At 47.8% G+C, this 22398-nt stretch overlaps 1 protein-coding gene across 1 annotated transcript; it reads right to left on the bottom strand.

Annotated features, from left to right (window-relative positions):
* Positions 1-343: 343 nt before the first annotated feature.
* On the bottom strand, positions 344-15968 carry Tnfrsf9 (TNF receptor superfamily member 9). The gene is made up of 8 exons (XM_032887485.1): positions 15880-15968; positions 14769-14893; positions 13711-13815; positions 11871-12008; positions 11231-11300; positions 10134-10264; positions 9020-9154; positions 344-623 (listed from the first exon to the last, which is right to left on the bottom strand). Exons 2-8 carry the CDS (start codon positions 14866-14868, stop codon positions 523-525), a joined length of 780 nt encoding a protein of 259 aa, XP_032743376.1. The 5' UTR covers positions 14869-14893; positions 15880-15968; the 3' UTR covers positions 344-522.
* Between the last annotated feature and the right edge of the window lie 6430 nt (positions 15969-22398).

The following is a 22398-nucleotide window of genomic DNA, read 5'->3' on the forward strand; positions in this document are numbered from 1 at the left end:
ATACATAAAGATATATATACATACATATATACATACATATATCTTTAATTTTAAAAATGTCAAGGGCAGGCTGGAGAGCCGGCTCAGTAGTTGAGAGGATTGGCTGCCCTTGCAAAGAACCCAGCCTTGATCCCTAGAACCCACATGGAGGCTCACAGCCATCCACAACCCCAGTTCTTCTGAAGCCAACCCTTTCTCTTCTGGCCTCTGCAGGCATCAGGAGTGTAGATGCTCGCGCACACACACACACTCACACCCCCCCCCACACACACACAGGCAAACAGGCAGGCAAACAGGCAGGCAAAACAGTCATACACATAAAATTTAAAATAAAAAAAAAGGATTTAAAAATTAACAAATATATTAGCATCAGAAGAGACTTGGACGGGGTTTGTGCTCAAACGCCATCTAGGATGGTTTTAAGAACAGGGGGGTGGGGTAGCTTGTGCTACTCCCTAGGAGGGTGGGGGTCTTAGTGCTTCTCGGTTTCCTGAGGGCCCCCACATCTCCTAGGATGGCACATTACAGCTCGTAGCTTCCTCCTCCTCCTCCTTCTTCTTCCTCTGGAAACCGGCAGCTACAAGCATCTTCCTCTTGAGCAGTTCTAATCGCCTTCTTAAATGCTAAAAAAACAACAGATACAATGTAACAGACGCGTCAGCTGCTGTCTCTGTTATGGGAGACACACCTGGGAACTGGTTGTCAACCCTACAAGCTTACAAACCTGGTAATGGCAGGTTCGAGCTTCCTAGAGATAGCTTATTTTATCTTACTGGGTTTTATTTTAGTTTACTGTGGTTTGTTCCCCGACAGGATCTCACTCTGTTGTTCTGCTGACTTACAACTCTCTCTGTAGATCCAACTGGCCTTGGACATGTGATTTCCCCTAGATCAGCCCACCCAAGAGCTGGAATTACAGGCATGCCCCAACATGCCAGGATTTATTTCCTCCCCCCTCCCTCCCTTCTTCCCTTCCTCCCTTCTTTCCGCTTTCAAAACCATTTTTCTATACTTTATACAACGGCTTGAAAACAGCAAACCAAGGCTCGAGCCCAGCTCACAGTGGCCGAAAGTGCGGCCCAGGCTGCAGGTGCGGTTATGGCTTCAGAGCGGCAGCCCCTTTTTTATTCTCTGGAGTATTTCGGATTTTCACTTCTTCTCCATGAGATCACGTGGCACCAAGTTTAAAGCTGCTCACTAGTTCTGTCTACGAAAGCCAAGAACTAACCGATCGGTGTTAGGACCGTGGCCCCAGCACCCGCGGCTCTCCCTGCAACTGCAGCTCAGGCTGTGCCTTATCTGTGGTTACAGCTGAGCCCCGCTTCCAGCTCTGGGTCTTTTCAACCTAGCAAAAGACCCCATTCCAGTGCCGAGTCTACGTCCTAGATCGTATTTTAAAGGGGAGAGGGAGGGGAAGGGAGCAAAGTTAAGACTGAGGAATGCTGCTGGGATAGCTTTTTTAATTGTGTCCAAGATTTAGCCAAAATAGTAAGTATTCACTTCAGGTCAGGGAGGCCATACATTCCCAGATTTGCTGGTCTATACTGTCCAAAACTCCAGACATAACCTAGGAAACAAACACAAAGTGGCTGGAAGACAGAGGGGACAGGGAAAACTGGCCAAGAATCTCAGGGCCTAAGAAACAGCACAGCATAAGCTGCCTGGGTCTCCCCTCTGCCTCTGATTCCCAGAGGGGAACAGGAAGAGCTGAGAGGAAGCCAGCACAGAGGTAGGAAAAACCCCGTTCTCTCCAGTGACAGGGATAGAATAGCCTAGCAAGATGGGAAACTGCTAGACCAATGGTTCTCAAGCTCTGGGTTGTGACCCTGGAGGGGTCAAATGACCCTGTCACAGGGATCACCTAAGAGCATCAGAAAACACAGACACTGACATTACAATTCATTTTTTTTTTCCTTTCTTTTTTTCGGAGCTGGGGACCGAACCCAGGGCCTTGCGCTTGCTAGGCAAGTGCTCTACCGCTGAGCTAAATCCCCAACCCCGACATTACAATTCATAACAGTAGCAAAATTAAGAGTTATGAGTAAGAATGAAAATAATTTTATGATTGTGGGTCACCACAACATGAGGAACTGTATTGAAGGATCGCAGCATTAGGAAGGTTGAGAACCACTGTGATAGACAATGAGTGACCATCACTTCAAAGGCCAGGGCCACTCCCAGACCCCAAGGGGTAAGGGCTGGGAAGAACCTTCGCTGTCCAGGTTCGCCTGCTCTCCCTCGGAGGAAGCTGATAGAACCTCAGATTATACTGCCACTCCTGGTGCCACCCCGGTGCCAGGTCAGTGGAGGCCACCTGGACTGCAGTACCTAAGTGTGCCTTGTCCTCTGAGCCAGGGTAATGCCATTTGAGGCCTGAAAGGATCCCTACACAAAGGCAACAGCAAGCCCTCCTCCAACAAAGTTCAGAGCAGACCTCCCTGGGAGTGGCCTCAGGCAACCAGGGAGAGCTCAGCTTGAGAAGATATGACCGACCGAGTCGCAGATGCTAAGATAAGCATCTAACGCAGCCTCATCAAAATGTCCAACAAGCAACCAAGAAGACATCAGAAACAAATGGGGAGTAAACAAGTCGGAGAGCTATGTGCCATGGTGAACATCTAGAGTCCCAGCGACTTGGGAGGTGAGGTAGGAGCACTGCTTGAGGTCAGGAGTTCAAGACCAGAGGGACAACATAGTGAGACTCAGGGAGAGAAGCAAAGGGAACCCAGTGGCTATTTTAAAACTGAAAATTCTGATAACTAAAAATTGGGAAAACCATGACTTTTCACAATGGAATGAGGAGGGTGGGGCAGGAATTGTCCAATCCATGGATGGACGGACAGACGGAGCCTCAAGGACTCTGACAAGAGACCCGAATTGACGTCACTGGGAGCATGAAGGGTCAGAGGAGGGAAACGGGGCTGGAATGTTAAAAAGCATTTGAAGAAATAATGGCTGATTCGCCACCTCTTGCCGCTGCCTCAGAGCTGGGAAGACGAAAGCTACAAGTTCTAGAAGCTGACTGAACGTCAAACTGGAGGAGCCCAGGAATCCACATCACATCGCAGCCAGGGCTCTGAAGACAAAAGGCAGAGGAAAGTCCTGAGAGCAGCGAGAGACTCCTTGCTACTTACAGGGGAAGCCCACTGGAATAACAGCCAGCAGGAAGTGTCTCCCAGCACACGGAAGCAGAAATGTTGGCCTATTTATTGTTGTCTATGCACACCCCTTCTACACATGATAAACACATGATCTAAGGCATTATGTCGTGCTGAATTGTTTAAAGAAAAGAGGGGGTGGGGCTACGGTGCTGGACACTGCTGGCTCTCACACCTTTAATCCCAGTAGATCTTTAAGGGCAGTCGCTTACATAGTCTCAGGATAGCCAGGGCTACACAAAGAAACTGTGAGAAAGGAAGGAAGAAAGGAAGGAAAGAAGGAAGGAAGGAAGGAAAGAAGGAAGGAAGGAAGGAAGGAAAGAAGGAAGGAAGGAAGGAAGAAAAAGGGGTTGGAGAGATGGCTCAGTGGTTAAGAGCACTGATTGCTCTTCCAGAGGTGCTGAGTTCAATTCCCAGCAACCACACAGTGGCTCACAACCATCTGTAATGGGATCCGATGTCCTCTTGTGTATCTGAAGAGAATGACAGTGTACTCACATACATACAATAAGTAATTCTTTAAGAACAAAATAAAAAAGGACTGGGGCTGGAGAGATGCTCAGTGGTCCAGAGAGCTTGCTGCTCTTGCAGAGGGCCTGAGTTCAGTCCCCAGCATCCGCATCAGGGAGCTCCCAATTTCCAACTTCAGGGTGTCTACCTCCGACACACATAACATTCACTTACACAGGCACATATATGCATAAAAATAGAAGTTTTAGAAAAGGATTTAAGAAGGCTGAGGAGACGGCTCGGTGACTAAGGCGACTAAGGCACCCACTCATGAGGATGCGAGTTTGGCTCCCTGGAATCCCACAAAATGGCCAGATGAGCATGGCAGCCCAATTGTAATTCCAGACTTGGAAGGTAAAGAGAGAAGACCAGATCCTCAGAGCAAGTTGACTAGCAAGTCCAGCCTGAGCTGAGTTTGATTGACAGACCCTGCTTTGATGAAAAAGATGAAAAAAAAAATCAAAAATGATTCCTGACATCAAAATAAGGTCTCCACATGCACATTCCCCCACACAGGTATGCCCAAATGTATGCAAAAATATTCAAACGCATACACCACACAGAGACACATATGAAGGGGGGGGCAGTAAATACTCAGGCCTAAATCTGAAAAAAAAAAAAGCATATAGGACTTATACATTGTAAATTACAAAATATCAGTAAAGTAAGAGAAAGTATAAATGGAGAGACAAACTATGTTCACGGAGAGGACAGCTAACAGAAAAATCCGCAGATTTCATGACAGAATACTAGCTGCCTTTCTGTAGACAGAGATAAGAGTCTCATAAAGTTCCCGTGGAAATGTAAAAGAAGCAGAATAAACAGCTAGAACTAACCTGAACAGGGAAGATGGAGCAGAGAGGGTCCTCTCTCTCTACCCAGTTTTGAGACTGATTTTGTAACCACAGTAATCCAGACTCTGTGGTGCTGGAATAGACACAGCTCTAACAGGAGAGGGACTCCACCCCCTCTCGAGCACAGCCAATGATCGGGGACCCCACCCCTGCAGAGCACAGCTAATGATCGGGGCCTGCCCCCTCTCGAGCACAGCCAATGATCGGGGACCCCCGCACGAGCACAGCCAATGATCGCGGACTCCGCCCCCTCATGAGCACAGCCAATGTTCGGGATAGACAGAAGAGGGAGAATAATGTTTCTTTGAATGACACTGGAACAGGGCACACACAGCTCCCTAACCCCCCAAAGAAAAAGTCTCGACTTTAATTTCTGACACTTTATAGCTAACTAACTTATAACTTTGATTATCAAACATAAAAGTGTAAAACGTAGATACTACTACTGCGGGGAAAGTCTCAACCCTTCAGACCCAGGAGGTAGGGAAGGGTTCTTAGATGTGAGCTGGCGAGGTAGCTCGGCTAAAAGCGCCTGCTGAGGAAGCTTGAGGGCTTGAGTTTAACCTACGGGACCCACATGGTAGGAAAGCACCTACTCCCACGGGGACTCCATCTCATACACATGCATGACCGTACACATACATACGCTCGCGCGCCCAGTCATTACACACACACACACACACACACACACACACACACACACACACACACACACACGCTCACACAGGGAGAGAAAGACATAAAAACTACTCTTCCTTTAAAAAAAGAAAGTGTTCTACCTGCATGTACACCTACGCACCATAAGAGGGCATCAGGCCCCATCACAGTTAGTCGTGAGCCACCACGTAGTGGCTGGGAATTGAACTCAGGACCTCAGAAAGAGCAGATAGTGTTCTTAACAGCTGAGCCATCTCTCCAGCCCTGTTAAGGAACTAGTTTGAGGGGTTGGGGATTTAGCTCAGTGGTAGAGCGCTTGCCTAGGGCCCTGGGTTCAGTCCCCAGCTCCTAAAAAAAAAAAAAAAAAAAAAAAAAAAAAAAAGGAACTATTTTGAAGCCAAATCAAGTGGCGACGGATTGTAAGACCAGCACTCCTATGGAGAGATGGATGTGAAGCAGAGACAGGGGTAGGGGGATGGGAATGGGGGGGCATCAAGAGCTTGAGTGCCGGCCTTAGTCTACACGGCTTGGTGGAAACAGGAGAGACTCCTCAGCCAAGTGGAAGGAGAGAATCCTCCCTCTGCAGGTGGCCTTCTGACACACAAAGTAAACAAAAGCGAACTCAAATATATATATATATATATATATATATATATATATATATATATATATCCCTACAATTTATCTTAAGAGATACAAAAACTTACTTTCACATGAAACATAAATTTGGGGATTTTTTTGTTGCTTTTGTTTGGTTTGGGTTTTTTGTTGTTGTTGTTGTTGTTGTTTTGTTTTGTTTTTTGGTTTGTTTTTTTTTTTACATGTACGTAAAAATGTCACGGGGCTGGAGAGATGGCTCAGTAGTCGAGCACTCGCTGCTCCTGCAAAGGACCCTAGATCAGCTCCCAGCACGCACACAGTGATACATGACCTCCTCCTGTAAGTCCAGTACCAGAGGATCTGCCCTCCATGTGTTCCTGCGTGCATGTGATACACATGAAACCCATGCAAGGGAACACACGTGACATAAATAAAATAAATAAAAATACCTTTTTTTTTTTAAACAACTAGGAGTCAAAATGGAAACTTGAGGAGCGGCTGCCAGAGAAAGGGCAGACAGGAGTGGGGAGCTGAGGAGAGCCAGCCAGGCCAGTCCTCGCTTGTGGATAGTTTGGGGATTTTTGTTTGTTTGTTTCATGTGTGTTCTGTACCTCAGTGTCCTGGCCTCGTTGTCACGTTAGAGTCTGGTGGATGCCACGTGACGCTATTCTGCTCTCTGTGACTTTCTGTGAATGTGTTATGATATAAAAACTAAAAGGTTTTTAAAGTTCTTCTTTTTAAATTGCGGGTCAGTCGTTACTAATTAATACCTCTGAGAACATGCTCACAGAAACCTTGCTGACTCTCTGCGTGGGGATGTGATGATGATTCTTTTGGTTTGAGGGTTCCACCGGAAAGAGGCCTGGGCAGGGGAGAGGAAGACCAAGGAAAAAGATCCGACATCTGCAGAGGGGGACATTCACGGGTGTCCCCTTCATTGATAAGGAAAGGACAGATGGCCCGGTGGGAAGACTGCTCAGCGTAAGAAATCCAAACAGCCAATCAAATGTGAAAAGAGGAAAAGGAGTCTAACCTCAACTATCATCAAGGAAATGCAAATCCAAACCACAATGAGCTCCTCTTCCCCACCCACCAGACAGATAAAAATAGCGCGCTGCCTCGTTCACACCGAAGTGGAGCAAACGAGCGCTCGCAGCTCCCTGAAGAGGCATCAAGTGTGGTCCACATCATTTCGGAAAAGTTTGATCTACTGCCTTGGACAGGACTTAAGTTCCTCATTCCCACATCTCCCCTGCCACAAATTAAAAAACAAAACCAAAGCTGATCCGCTGACTAATGAACAACAGCCACCCTTACCTGACTAGACCACCTCTCCAGGTCTGTCCTCAGAGTCTTACAGGGTGCCTGTGTGCGCATGCGCGTGGTGCGAGCCGGCTTGCCAGAGGACAACCTGTGGGAGTCCGTTCTCTCCTACTACCCAGGGTCTGAACTCAGGTCATCAGGCCTTGCAGCAAGCGTCTTTACCTACTGAGCCCTCCTCAGATATTTCAATCAATCTCCATGCTCCTGTCTGCTCTCCTTTGGGGCTGCAATTTCGCCACCTGGATGCTCTTTGTCTCTGACCGGCTCGTAACCGGCCTATCCGCCCTCATCCTGTCCTTCACAAAGTCAGAGCACAAGCCACCCCGTCTATGAAACGTAAAACGTGTGTAGACCCTGAAAGCTTTTGTGGAGGGTACTAACTCTGTACCAGACAGTAGCTTGTTTCCTTGCGGCGTCCTATTTAGCTTATGAATGGGTGAAATCCGCTCCGAAAGCTTTCATTCACTGTCGGCTCGGCAGCAGTCCACCCTACACCCCATTCCACACCATCCAGTTCTCCCTACTCCCTTAAGTGTAGACCTGAGTCGAGGCCAAGGCTACTCACCATCCACAGAAGTAAAGCAGGCTGGGTGGGGTGGTGCTCTGTATAACAGTGTGCACGCATTGACATGTGTGCAGTGCACACGTACGTTTGAGGTCAGAGGTCCACCTCCGTTTGCTTGCTTGCTTTTTTTGCGAGAAAGAGTCTCTCACTAGCTCAGACTTTACCAAGTAGGAGAGGCTGGTTTGCACCTCTCTGGGACCTGCCTGTCACTGCCTGCTCTGTGTTGGGAGTACGCCACTGCTTCTTACACAGATCTGGGTGTTAGCATGTCTCTGTGTAAAACAAACAGTTTACCAACTGAGCTAGTCCCCCACCCCCAGCTTCTGAGCAACGTGCTTTCCTGGTTCTTCTGTGCTGTCGGCACTGGCCGACTAGGTGCCCGCACTCACATGTGCACAGGAATCTGGGACTGGGGCATATGTGTCTGATGTCCTATCTATACCTGAGGTCCTGTTCTGTCTCTATTTCTGCCCCAGCAGCCACCCCTTTGCATTGTGGGGCCTCAGCCTTAACTCCAACTCCACCTCTCAGCACCAAGTCACAACCTCCCCAACTGTGTCCCCAGACTCTTGGCTACTTTGTGGGCCCTTTCTCTTCCACCCATCTCTACCCCTTCCCTTCTTCCCTTCCAACTCCCTAACACCAGGTAAGAGAGGGAAAAAAAGGGTGGGGATGGAGGTAGAGGGGCAATGATATCATTAGACTACTCCCTGATGACTAGAGGTATCAAGTTCCTTGGGGCAAGTTTGACTTTTGCCTAATTTCTTCTTTTTGTCTCTTCACACCCGACTACTTAACAAACCGCAACCAACAGCATCCACCCGCCAGCCTGCCAAACAGCCCCTTCCAGCAGGGCTCTATCATTGATAATCCCCTGAGAAGTCTCCGGAATTCCAAGTGTCACACATTCCCAGAAACTATCTGCAGCTGGCGAAATCACTCCCCTGTTAGAGCGTGAGGCAAACCGTAGTCAGCTGCCCTGGACAGTCTGAAGCAGCCCCATTTCCCACACATGGGGTTAAAACAAAAAACTCATTCTTATAATATTTCTGAGTTTTAAAGGAAACCAAGATTCTCACTATATGACTGCCTCCAGACATTGCCACAAACTTGTCCTGGCTTTGCAACCATGTGCTAGCCAATTGTCCGCCTATAATTTAAAAAAAAAAAAAAAAAATCCAAGCCTTCAGTATGGCTGGGGGGTAAAGACACTCTTGACACACAAGTCTGAGGACCTTCATTCAGGCCCTGAAACAGGAAGACAAGGCATTCTGAAAGGTTGTCCTCTGACTCCCAGACATGTGCCTGCCTCTCCACCCCCACCCCCATATACCACGCTGCATTGGCCTTACGTTGCTTGAATATGTGGGGGAACTTCTTCCTGAGCCATTTGGGCACAGAGAACCAAAGAATGATGAAGATCAGGAACAGGAGCAGCACTAATGCCAGCGCCAGGAACAAGGTAAGAACCTGCAAGGGGCGCTCTCCTGCGGGAGCAAGGAGGCAGATAGCAAAGTGGTTAGTGAGGACAAGATTGATCCACACTCACCCCAGAAATGCATGGGCCCTGCGGAGGCAGTGGCCAAGCACCCCAACCCATGACTCGATAAGCTTTGATGACTTTACTGTCTTTTGGTTATTCGTTCTGTTTTGTTTTTTGAGACAGGGTCTCATGTATCCCAGGCTAGCCTCAAACTACACACGAATCTGAGGATAACCTCAAACTCCTGATCCTCCTGCCTCCACCACCAGGCTGGGGTTTACAGGTATACACCACCATGTCCAAATTCATACAGTTCTGGGGATGTTTCTGCACGTGAGGCAAGCAATCTACCAACTGCGTCACAACCCAAGTCCTAGATCTCAATGGCTTTTTAAAATGAACCCAAATGTGGGCTGGAGAGATGGCTCCGCGGTTAAGAGCACTGACTGCTCTTCCAGAGGTCCTGAGTTCAATTCCCAGCAACCACATGGTGGCTCACAACCATCTGTAATGGGATCTGATGCCCTCTTCTGGTGTGTCTGAAGACAGCTACAATGTATCCATATGTAATGGCTTTACTAGAAGCCTATGGAAACTAAGTAGCCCTCCTACTGAACATAGAAGAAGCCTGTCAGTCCCGTGGACTTGGCCTTCATGGGACAAGGGTCTCTATTACTGACTGATTAACAGCATCCAGGAAACAAGACAGGGCACAAAGAGGATGTTACGTCAGAGCTGCCTGCTGTGGGCAGAGCTGGTAGGCCCATTGCTGAGGACATTACCATGTGGTCTGAATAGACATCAAGCGTTTATTTGGATGAGGTTTTTCAAGGGGTTAAGAAAGGGGTAGCCCCTTTTTATGTAGCTCAGGCTATCCCGGAACTTGCCAACTTCCTGCCTCAGCCTCAGTAGGGGCGCTATTCCAGTTGTACGCTACCACAGCTGCTCAGTAACTTTTATTTAACAACAAATAAAACAATCACCTGATTCTCTCTCTGGAGTAGTCACGGCAGTAGGGGCGGTACTCGGAGAGAGGCTGACCACAGGGGGTCCACAGACCACATCTTTCTCCTTGGTCCCATTCTTAAGCACAGACCTTCCGTCTAGAGAGCAGCTTAGATAAATCAAGAGAAGGAACTTAGATGGTTAATTTACAGAGGAGCACAATAAGAAACTTTGTATCCAAGTGCTGCGGAGGGCCTGGGCTCACAAGCAGTGGGCAGATGATGTGAGTACTGATAGGCTCTCTGGCCTCCCGCCCATCTCCCTCAGCTTCCTTTACAGTCAAGTTCAGTCAACGTGGCGCAATGGGGTTTGACTCATTAGTCTCTCAACCCTTCCCCTGAAGTTCTTACTCCTTTGAGTGCCCTGGGCCCACGCAGGACATCATAGGGACGAGGGTAGGGGTGGGGTGGGTGGAGAGTTCCAGACAACGCAGGCGTAAGCCCTGGGCCTGCACTTCAGAGTGACCGTTGGCAGATTGATAAAGCATGTCTGAAGCCTTGGTTTGCTCAGCAGCTTAAAAGAGAGGCAGCCTGTGCTCCCAGAAATCGGGATGAAAGCAAGTGAACAAGTCCTAGGGACACAGGCTCATGAATAGCAGCTGTTACTGACATCACCACCATCAGCATCACTATCCTCTCTACCATCATCACCACCACCACCACAACCACCATCATCACAGCCACCATCGCCACCACCACCATCACTATCACAACCACCACATATGATTTTTCCTTTTCTTTAGATCCCTGTTCACGCCCCGTTTTACAAACACTAACTTGGGGCGTTCCAATCAATTTAGGTTGAGGATCACAGGCGTCTAAAATGTGATTTTACCATCAGGGTCAGTAGTCCGGGTGACTGCCAGTTGCCTTCACAGCCTCTGAGTCATGTGTCCCATACCCAGACCCCTGTTGTCCTAGGCACCATCAAACCTCACCTGGAGGGGTTGGGGATTTAGCTCAGTGGTAGAGCGCTTGCCTAAGAAGCGCAAGGCCCTGGGTTCGGTCCCCAGTTCCGAAAAAAAAGAAAAGAAAAAAAAAAAGAAAGAAAAGAAAAAATGAGAGTGCATACGTACTTCGTCCAGGGTCGGCAGACGCCGGCGCCGTCCTGGTCATTAAACGTTCCCAAGCCACAGTTTTTACAACCTAGAGAAAAGTTGAGGATCAGTGGGAGGCATTTTACTGTCTCACAGCTTTCCCGGCGATGAGCAACTGAACCAGGTCATTGGGTCAACCTGCGCACACTGCTTCGTGGTTAATATGAAGGTTAGTTTAACGTTTTTATCCACATGTATGTGTGCATGCATCTGTACATGCACACGTTCACGTGAATGCAGAAGAGAGCACCAGATCTCCTGGGGTAGGCGTGACAGGCCGTTGTGAACCGCCTGACGTGGGAACGGAACTCGGGTCCTCAGCAAGGGCAGCAGTCTCTCTCAAGCACCTGCTAGATGACTCCTGCACTGGAAGCCTGGGACTGCTCATGTCCAATCTAATCATACGAGGGATACTGTGCACATCTAAACATATCTGGATGTGCGGCTCTGATGGCTGACAAACGTCCGGGTTTCAGATTATTCCCCCTCATGGAAGCACAATGACACACGCACTAGAGCAGAGTGAGAACACCTGTGGGCAATGCGTCTGCGCCTCCCTCTGCTCCATATGTTCAGGTTCACAGACTCCCGCCCATGGGGTGGAGGGAGAGCAACCTACCCTGCTCAGTTAGCTCCTGGCCCGGCCTGCAGTCCTTCTCACACCTGGTACACTTTGGCCCCAAGCAGTGGAATCCCTCCACGCACTCACACTCCGCGTTGTGGGTAGAGGAGCAATGCTTCTTGAACCTGAAATAGCCTACAAAACCGCAGCTCCGTGTTACCCTTGACCTCCAAATTCAGGAAATGAATCTTAGTTCTGCAGTTTTACATGTGTGTATATATACTGTATGTATATATTCATATATGTACACACATATACATATGTGCATATATGCACACATATACATGTATATTTCATATGTATATATCATATATACATGTATATACCATATGTACATGTATACACATATGCATGATATATATATCATATATACACACATATACACATATACATCACATATACATAATATATACACATATACATCATATGTACATATACACATGTATGATATAATTATATATGCACATATATACATATGTATATCACATACACATATAAATACACATATACATCAAATGTACATATAGCACATATATCATATGTACATATACACACATATACATCATATATAATTATATACACATGTAGACACATATACATCACATACATATATTGTATATGCAACTATACATCATGTGTACATATATACATATATACATGATACATACATACATACATAAATACATACTCATCAATATACATATCATATGTGCATATGTATATCATATGTATGCATAGACATCATATAAACACATATATGTACATATATATATCCATGGTTGCTCTGCTTATGTTATGACATTATAACTTTAGAACATCATGTTTGCCTGTTTGCTTTCTTTTCTTGGTTTGAAATAGGGTCTCATTGTGTGGCCCAGGCTAGTGTTAAACTAAAAATCCTCCTGCTTCAGTTTCCTAGTGCTGGATCTGTGTGCCACGATGCTCGGTTCATACTGTTTTATTTTCATTCTCAATTACAATTTGTTTACATTTTGTTCATTAAAACCTTTTCTTGGACTGGTGGTGGCTCAGTGGTAGAGTGCTTGTCTACCATGTCAAAGCCTTGGGTCCCATCCCCAACTCCTAAAACAGGCATTCCCAATCTGTGGGTAGCGACCCCTTTCAAGGTTGAATGGCCCTTTCATAGGGATTGTCTAATATAATGGGAAAACACAGATGTTTACCTTACGATTCATAACAGTAGCAAAATTACAGTTATGACGTAACAATGAAAACAACTTTAAGGTTGGGGGTCACCACAACACAAGGAACTGTATTAAAGGGTCACAGTGTTAGGAAGACTGAGAGCCACTGTCATAATCTCATCATTTGAACAAGAAGATGAGATGTTTAAGGGTAGCCTGGGCTACATGAGACCTTTATTTAAAAAGAAAAAAATCTAGACATGGTAGTGCACACCTTTAATCTCAGCACTCCAGAGATAGAACTCTCTGAGTTCCAGGGGCAGTTTGGTCTATATAGTAAGTTCTGGGTTAGCCTGGGCTACATCATGAAATCCAGACTCAAAACAAACAAACAAAAACAACGAAAGAAGTCTCTGATGTCAAGTGAGTATTTGCTCTGTTACTCAGACAGCTCAGCAAAAATGATTGTTATTTCATGAAAGAATTTTACTACACCCAGCTGTGGACAGAGGCATCAAGCTTCCAAAGAAAGATTAGTGAGTAAAAAGGGAACAAAGATGAACTCTGCCCAATGGTCTCCCTCTGAAGCAAACCTCCAGACTTGGGAGGCTGAGGAACGGGAGTCATGAGTCCCAGTCTAGCCTGGGCTACAGCAAGATCTCCTTTCAAGACACAGAGACAGACTGAGCTACCTTGACACACTCTGCAGATGTCACAGTTCGGCCGTCCACCTGTGCTGGAGTAGGTACTTGGAGGGCAGCTGGTGCAGACCGGAGGGTATTTACTGCAGAAAGTCCCTGCAAGAAGTGTCACAGGCGTTTGTGTCTGACAACATATGACCAGTACTTGACATCGGGATAAACTTTCCATCTGCCCTCCCGGCATCACAGCGGTAGACACGTCTACTGACTGGCATTTTAAGACTGCACACCTTTGTGGGGTGACCCTTGGCATAATCCAGCAACCAGGAATAACAACATACAAATAGTGTCACGAAGAAATCAAGAGGGGGAAACCCCGCATTTGTTGAGCAATCCCTTTGGGAAGTGAGCAGAGCAGGTTGGGACCCAGGAGAAGGTCACTGGGGCCAGCCACCTCCTTACTCCCTCCTTGCTCCTCCTTACTGCTGAACGTGCACCTCATATACAAAGCTCACATGTACCATGGGCTGTTCAGATCCTGTCCTGGGATCCTTCCACGCAACCCTATGAGACAGCTTCTCCGATTATGCTCGGATGGCAAGTTGAAGTGGCGAGGTTAAGCTGGGTCCCCATGGCCGCTGGGTTGGGTTCAACAAGCTTTTGCGAGGGAATGAGTTGTCTTCTAACCAGGTGTGCGGGTTAGAATAGGCTTGGCCCATATGGAGAGGCACTATTAGGAGGTGTGGCCTTGTTGGAGCAGGTGTGTCACAGTGGGCGTGGGCTTTTGAAATCTTTTAATGCTCAAGCTCCACCCAGTGTGGAAGAGCGCCCTCTCCTGGCTGCCTGCAGAAGACAGTCTCCTCCTGGCAGCCTTTGGATCTAGAAGTAGAAATCTCAGCTCCTCCTACACCAAGTCTACCTGGTGAGAATCCATGATGATAATGGACTGAACCTCTGAGCCTATAAGCCACCCCCAATTAAATGTTGTTCTTTATGAGAGCGACCTTGGTCTTGGTGTCTCTTCACAGCAATGGGACCCCAACTAACTAAGACACCAGGCTAACCGAGCCTTCGACAGTCAGAAAAGCACCTGCCAGTTTGGCACTTACCAGCCTCACAGCTGTCACAGGGGTTCCGCGTGGCTCTCACCTCCTCGGTGCCCACCACCAGCAGCACAGTGACCACCATGTTGTAACAGCTGCTTCCCATAGCGAAACGTCACATGCACAGGACACTAGCAAAGGAAAGTCCAAAGCGTCTCAGATGAGCTGCTGCTCTGGCTGCTGCTGTCCTCGCCTGGTAGTGTGCTGGCTTGACATGCACCAGGGTGCAGAGACCCAGAGTGGAAGAAGATGTCTGTAAGCCCAGCATACACGTGATGGAAGCAGGGGGACAAGAGTTCGAGGTCATCCTCAACTGAGGAGAAAGCTCCAAGCCAACCTGGGCTACATGAGACGCTCCCTTTAAAAGAGGGAGGGTATCTCACAAGTGTCATTCTGTCGACTATAAACGGGGTGAGTTTCCCTTCCCGAACTGTCCACACCGTCAACAATCCCTGAGCAGTTCCACAAGGTTTTAGGGAACAACTAAGACCGGAATATTGGGGCTGCGTTAGTGCTCCCAGATTATCAGGCTGGCATTGCTGCAGCCAAGCTGCCCCTGAAGCAGAGTCCAGATGGCCAGTGCCATCTGAGGGGTCCCCTCCCTGAGAGGAGAGCTATTGCTCTGGTTATTTGACTAGACATTTGATTGGGTCCATTTTAAAAAAGACCCCTGTTAATTCACTTTCAGAGTTTTCTTAAGCACAGCCCTGCACTTGCCCAAAATTCAATTTTGAGATTCGAAGCTTGTTAAAAACAGGTAATTAAGAGCAAATTCCAAGGCTAGTGCTGAAACTCAGGTGGTAGAGGACTTGCCTGGCATGCATGAAGCCCTGGGACTCAGTCAGACCCAGCGGTTCACATCTCCGTCACCCAGGAGACGGTGCCAGGAGAATCAGAAATTCAGGGTCACCCTTGGCTATACAGACAGTTTGAAACCAGACTGAGCTACACAAGATCCTGTCTCCAAAAAAAAAGAAAAAGAAAAGACTTTCTTGGTCTTTATGTAGTGGGCTGAGAGAAACTATAAATTACCAGGAAGGTACTGTCTAGAAACCTGCACTGAGAACGCAGTCCATCCCCACTTCTCTAGTCCCCCACTAGTCCCGAGCAGACAAACCTTGCGATCTCGGGGCAGCGAAGAAAGAAACGTTCTGCTCCTTAGCAGCTCGGCGAGGTTCTGCCGCTCCAGAAGACCACAGGTCAAACACAGGACCTGTGACTCAACTGAGCAGGGCCTCCTGGGAAATCCCCACGCTTCTCTGTGAAGCCGTTCATCTCCTCGCTGCCCTCAAAATCCCCAGAGCTCCAGTCCCTACTTGATGTTACTTTGAAAGGTTCTTGGAACCAACTGTCGACCATTAGGACATTTCCTGGACAACTTTAGGAAACAAATTTGGTTGCTGAACATAGTCCGTTACCCATGCCAGAGTTTTAATGCGTCCTTAAAATACTGGAGACTTAAGAACTGAGAACAACCTAAGGGTTGTTTTGTTTTATTTTGTTTTGTTTTTGCCACAAATCATCTCCTAAATCTTGAGCACAGAGAGACAAGCCTCTTAACCCCAGCACCGAGCTGCGCTGCAGAGGGCACGACCCAGCCCTGGAAGGGACCCCAGGAATTGTGTCACCGGTGTTAGGGTGCCCTTATGCAAATGAGACAGCTCTGGCTGTGTGTCCAGGCAGAGGATCAGCAGAGCAGGATGCTCTGTGATGTCTGCGTGTGAGACTGGGGAGAAGACAAACTGCAGGGCAGGAGAGAAAAGGGAAGCAGGCTGCTCGCGGGCACTGGGTGATGTTACTGAATGAGGTGGAGATCCGTGAGAAAAAGAAAGAGCTGGTGGAGGGGAAAGAGAGGGCGGAGAGGGTGAAGGGCAGAGGAGAAGGGGAGGAGGGAAGGAAGAAGGAAGGAGAAGAGGGGACGGAGGAGGGAAAGGGAGGAAGCGGTTGCTATGGAAACTGAGCATGATTAAAGATGCTCAGGAGATGGCAGGCTGGGGAGGGGACCGTGGCGAGAAGGCCTGGACAGACACACAGCTCTAATTCCAGAACTCGGGTGGCTGAGGCAGGAGGCTCACAAGTCCTGAGTTCCAAGTCTGCCTGGGTTAGGCATCAAGTCCTAGTGTTTCGAAAGGGCGGCTTCATCTGGAATCCAAATGACTAACAAATGCTTTTCCACAAGAGAAAAGGAGGCTTGCTCTTGGACCGAGAGATGGGAGACCAGAAGAGAGCCGACATTTCGTAAAACGCATGCCGAAAGCTCTCCGGGTCTGCATGAGGCCAGTCGTGCCACTGCCCACCTTTGAAGCATGCAGGAGAGGGGCCGGAGAGGTGGCTCTGTGGTTATGGTGGCGTAGTGCTCTTGCAGAGGACCTGAGTTTAGTTCCCAACATCCACAGTGGGCCGCTGACAAGCACCTGTAACTCCAGGGAGATCCGGTGCCCTCTTCTGGACTCCTTGGGTGCCTGAATTCATGCACACATATCCCCAACATATACGTAATTTAAAAATAAAGGGTATTGGAAAAATGGCTCAGTGGTTAAGAGTACATACTGCTCTTACAGAGGACCCAGGTTCAACTCACAGTGCCCATACCAAGTGGCTCATAACAGCCTGTAACTCCAGCTCATGCCCCATAACATAAACGTCAACATTTGAGTTATAGTCAGGAGATTTTATGATACTCACTGAAACCATCACCTCCAGTTAATTACAGAATTCTCCCATCAATCATAAAGAAATCCTGGGTTGGTTCAGTGATCAAGGGCACTGGCTGTTCTAGTCCAGGACTTGGGTTTGATTCCCAGCATCCCACAGGGCAGCTCACAGATGCCTAAAACTCTAGTTTCAGAGAATGTGATGCCCCCTTCTGGCCATCTCAAGCATTGCATGCATATGGTGTGATACGCAAAACACTCATGGCAGGATTTCTTTTTTTTTTTTTTAATTTTTGAGACAGTGTCTCAATATGAAGCCTCAGTTGGCCTGGAACTCACTGTGGAGACTAAGCTGGCCTCCTGAGTGCTGGGATTAAAGGCGTGTGCCACCAAGCTTTTTTTTTTTTTTTTTTTTTTTCTTTTTTTTTTCGAGCTGGGGACCGAACCCAGGGCCTTTGCGCTTGCTAGGCAAGTGCTCACCACTGAGCTAAATCCCCAACCCCTGCCACCAAGCTTTTAAAGAATATTTTAAAACAGAAATTCCTAAAGCCTGGCATGGTGGCGGACACCTTTGATCCCAAAACACGGGAGGCAGAGGCAGGCAAATCTCTGAGTTCAAGGACACCCTGGTCTACAGAGCAAGTTCCAGGACAGTCAGGGCTACACAGAGAAACCCTGTTTGGGGGTAGGGTGGGGCACATGACAAAATCCCACATATGTTGTGTCCCCCTGAGACCGATCCTGTCTCTGGGCACTTGTCTGTTCTACACACTCATAAAATGCAATTAATTAGCCAGCCTGTGGATTTCTGTGACAGGTTCCTTTCACTTAGCGTATTTTTAAGGTCCATTCATGTTGTAGAATGTGTCCTCGTCCTGGTGTAGTAATATTCCTTTAGACAGAGATATCCCATGCTGTTTATCCATTCAGCAGTTGATGGACACCTGAGTTGGTTCCACCCCTGGCCTTGACGCTGCCATTCAGGTGTACGCATACCGGAACCGTTCTCTCTGGCATACACTTAAGGGCGGGGCTTCTGTGCCAAGTAGTAGTTCAGTTTCGCTTTGAGCTGTTTCCCTCCGAAGCTACATCAATTCACAACCTCGTCTGTAGCAAAGAGCGGTTTCGAGCTCTCCACACATTAACGCTTGCGATTTTTCCACCTAAGGAAAGTGGTCGGCCGTCCTGGAGGCTGGTGGCATGGTAAGCCACTGAGATTCGATCTGCTGTCCTTGGGATTCTGACTCCAGTGAATCCTGAGAGGGAGGGAGTGGGGGCATGGTGTGGTGGTCATGAGCCCACACTTGGCCATCAGTCGGGCCTGGATAAATCTAGACTCTGACCTTTATGTTTATGTGGCCAATCGGACGTTATAGTACAGTCATCCTATGTATGAAGGGATGAAGGAAAAGAAGTAATGTGGACCGCATAGCTCAGCACCAGGCCTGTGTTTCCAAAGAAAACAGAGCTCTCGTGAGATGGGTTTTGAAACTCCACCTCCAGACTCCGGTAACAATCATCAACAAAGTACCAGAGGCGACGGGAGAGAAGCAGAGGGGAAGGGGCCATCTAGGAACATACCCTTCCAGCTTCGAAGTCATCCTGCTCCAACTTTGGTGACTGGAAGTCTGTCACACCATAAAACACACAGCCACACTGCTGACCAGATCACCTGAGGCTCCTAATGCCCTGGGCTAACCCAGTGGCCTTTGTGTGTATCGTATGCACCCGTGCTCTGTGCCCCTGCTGCAAGGTGACATTTAGCCGAGCGAGACCTGCTCCTGTCATCTGGGTGGTTGTGGGCAGAGCTGTCACCTCCCCTGAAGGGATGTCATTTTTTTTCCCACCACAGTGACATTCATGGGCCCCTCTGCCCATGACACATGTCTCCTCTGAGCTAAGAGATTCTCAAGATTAGTTTTATCAGCCTACAGCTGGACCAGACCAACTCCAGGAGTGCTCTCTTGAAGTGCTTCTCCGCTGTCACCACGCCCCTCGGGTCTCGTGTGGTAAAATTACCTCCCCTGAAGGTAGGTGACAGGAGGCACTGCCTGTACAGCAAAGCGCTTAGGGTCATTTGCTTTGAAAAAAATACATGAGCTACTGTTTAATCCATCGTGTCTCTCCAATCTTCCGAATGTAATCTTTAAGAAAAAGAAAGTCACAAAACTACAACATCTTCCTAAGTCCAGACAGAGTACCAGCCCTTGACGGCACCCATTAAACTGCTTCTGCCACCTTCTCAGGTCTGAGCTGGGGACCGGCTCTGTGTGCCTATGAACGTGTCAAGTGGCTGTGGCTCTGAGCCTAGGCAGCATGAGGTTTCACCTGCCGTAAGGAGCTGAAGAGATGTTTGGAAGGAAGACAAAGAGGCCAAGCCCCACAGTACACACCAGCAAACCCAGTATTTAGAGGTGGCGGCAGGAGAACCAAAGGTTCAAGGTCGTCCTCAGCTACACAGTCTATTCAGGACCAACCTTGGCTACTTGAGATTCTATAAAGAGGTAGGAGCGGGGAGGGGGAGGGGGGAAAGAAGGGGGAGGGTTGAAGAGGAGGGGAGGAGGGGGAGGAGGGGAGGGATGTGTCAGTGGAGATGATGGTAGTTGTCTTAGGGCTTCTACTGAGGGGAGGGAAAGAAAGGGGAATGGGGAAGGGGGACATGACAGAAGAACTAGAAAGGAAAACAAACTTTTCCTGTGAAAAACGCCCAAGGACTGTGACATGTCCTTGTGACCCTTACCAAATATCATGGACAATACCCCAGTAGGTAATATAAGATAAGGCATTTATTCACTTGTGTTTCAAATAGAGGCAGACCAAGAAGAGGAAATCAAAAAAAACTTAGACAAAGGAAGGTGGTTAAAACAAACAAACAAAGAAGCCATGGCGGGGTTGGGGATTTAGCTCAGCGGTAGAAGCGCAAGGCCCTGGGTTCGGTCCCCAGCTCAAAAAAAAAAGAACCAAAAAAAAAAAAAAAAAAAGAAGAAGCCATGGCGGAGGGTGACCTGGAAGAAGGAAGCAGCACTAAGGAGAGGTGAGGTGCTGGCAGCCAGGCTGCTGGCCTTGCTCCGGCTTATGCGCTCTCCCTGTGTGATGCCCATGGCTCATAAGACCTCAGGGTCCCCATCCTGCTCCGTGCACGGGGTTTCTCTGGATGCCCGCATGTCACATCCAGATATTCAGAAGAAAAGTGTCAGATAAGATCTGTTACTAAGTAAGTGCTCTCCAGCCCTGCCTACAAGCCACAGACAAACAGTTTGCAGGTGTCTGACCTGTGGCTGGGACCTGGCAGGTGGTGCCTACCAGTGGCCATACTGTGAAGGTCCCTGCCTTCCAGACACAGGGGGTACAGCCCACTCCCCTACAGCTGACTCTGTGTAGGAGATCCTGGTTCCCCACACACCCTACTTAGGTCCAACTCGTACTTCTAAGAGAAAGACCGTGTGACTCTTGGGTCTCGGAAGTGCTGCGGCCATACTCTACGACCACAAACACTTCACATCGTCCTCAGATATGGATGCGTGGACTACACAGCACAAAAACTTAATACTTAACCTTTACTAGAATCATCCAGAATGAAACAGAACTCCAGAACTGTAAGTAAATTGAATTCTTACACAGCTGGAGGCAGTGGCACAACTCTCTAATTGTAATTCTTGGGTGGCAGAGGCAGGTGGATATCTGTGAGTTCAAGGCCAGTCTAATCTCAATGGCAAGTTCCAGGCTACCCAGGGCTTCGTGACGAGACTGGGTCTCAAAAAAAAAAAAAATTCAACACAACTTAAGAAAAATTTTAAACGTTAAAAACATGTCCAGGGGCTGGAGAGATGGCTCAGCGGTTAAGAGCACTGACTGCTCTCCCAGAGGTCCCAGCAAATCCCAGCAACCTGCGGTGGCTCACAACCATCTGTAATGGGATCTGATGCCTCTTTCTGGTGTTTCTGAAGACAGCTATAGTGTACTCATACATAATAAATAAAATCTTTTAAAAAAAATTCCCATATTTAACATTTAAAAATAAATGTTTTATTAAATATTAGCACTTAATACCAGCATTTTCTATTTATTTGTTTTAGTTTATATTTTAATATTTTAAAGATTTATTTATTCATTTAATGTATGTGAGTACACTGTAGTTATCTTCAGACACAGGAAGAGGTCATCAGATCTCATTACAGGTGGTTGTGAGCCACCATGTGGTTGCTGGGATTTGAACTCAGGACCTCTGGAAGAACAGTCAGTGCTCTTAACCGCTGAGCCATCTCTCCAGCCCCTTATACTTTAATTTTAACAGATAATCTTGAAGCCTTTAGAAAAATACTTCTTAAAATCAAACAAAATATGAAATAAATTATTCTAATTGTGTGTGTCTGTCTTGAGTATGTACATACGACCTCCCCAGGAACCGGACTCAAAGGCAACCTCGACTGCCTCTTCTGGATGCTGGCACTTGCTTTTACCAACTGAACCGTTTCTTTAGCCCCTGTGGCTCTAGACCACAGATATTAGCTTAAGGGCCTAGGGAAGGACCTGTCGTGGTCTGAGTCACATAGACAGTGTACAGGTCATCCGGGCTATAGCCACCTCTGCCCTAGCTGTGGGAGCTTGGAGGAGCCCCTGAATGTACAGATAATATAAGGCTCATGTAGACTATTTAGTATCTGTGTTCCTGGTTCTGGGAGCTGGATACAGCCTAGCATACAGATCGCCAGGCTATTTAACCACCTCCGGTCCCCAAAGGTCACATGTCTTTTCCTTTGAAAAGACAACCCCGTGTGCTTAACATTCCTGGTTTCCCTATTGATCTGTGGGCGCTGGGGCCTCACGCTCCCAACAGCACGTACCAAATTCTCTGCACTTGGAAGCAAAGGCCTGTGTGTAGCCTGAGGTCAGGCTGGCCTTGATCCTGCAGCTATCCTCCTGCCTAAGTGTGGTGTGAATAAGAATGGTCCTTATGGACTCATATATTTGAATGCTTAGTC

The sequence above is a fragment of the Rattus rattus genome, chromosome 1, assembly GCF_011064425.1.
Source record: "Rattus rattus isolate New Zealand chromosome 1, Rrattus_CSIRO_v1, whole genome shotgun sequence".
NCBI lineage: Eukaryota > Metazoa > Chordata > Mammalia > Rodentia > Muridae > Rattus > Rattus rattus.

Excerpts from the sequence above, each read along its gene's own strand:
- Tnfrsf9 (XM_032887485.1), bottom strand. The coding sequence starts at position 14,868 with ATGGGAAGCAGCTGTTACAACATGGTGGTCACTGTGCTGCTGGTGGTG. Across the intron at positions 12,009-13,710 it reads CATCTGCAGAGTGTGTCAAG|GCTATTTCAGGTTCAAGAAG; the intron begins GTAGCTCAGTCT and ends GCGGTTTTGTAG. Across the intron at positions 624-9,019 it reads CCCCCACATATTCAAGCAAC|CATTTAAGAAGGCGATTAGA; the intron begins GTAAGGCCAATG and ends TTGTTTTTTTAG.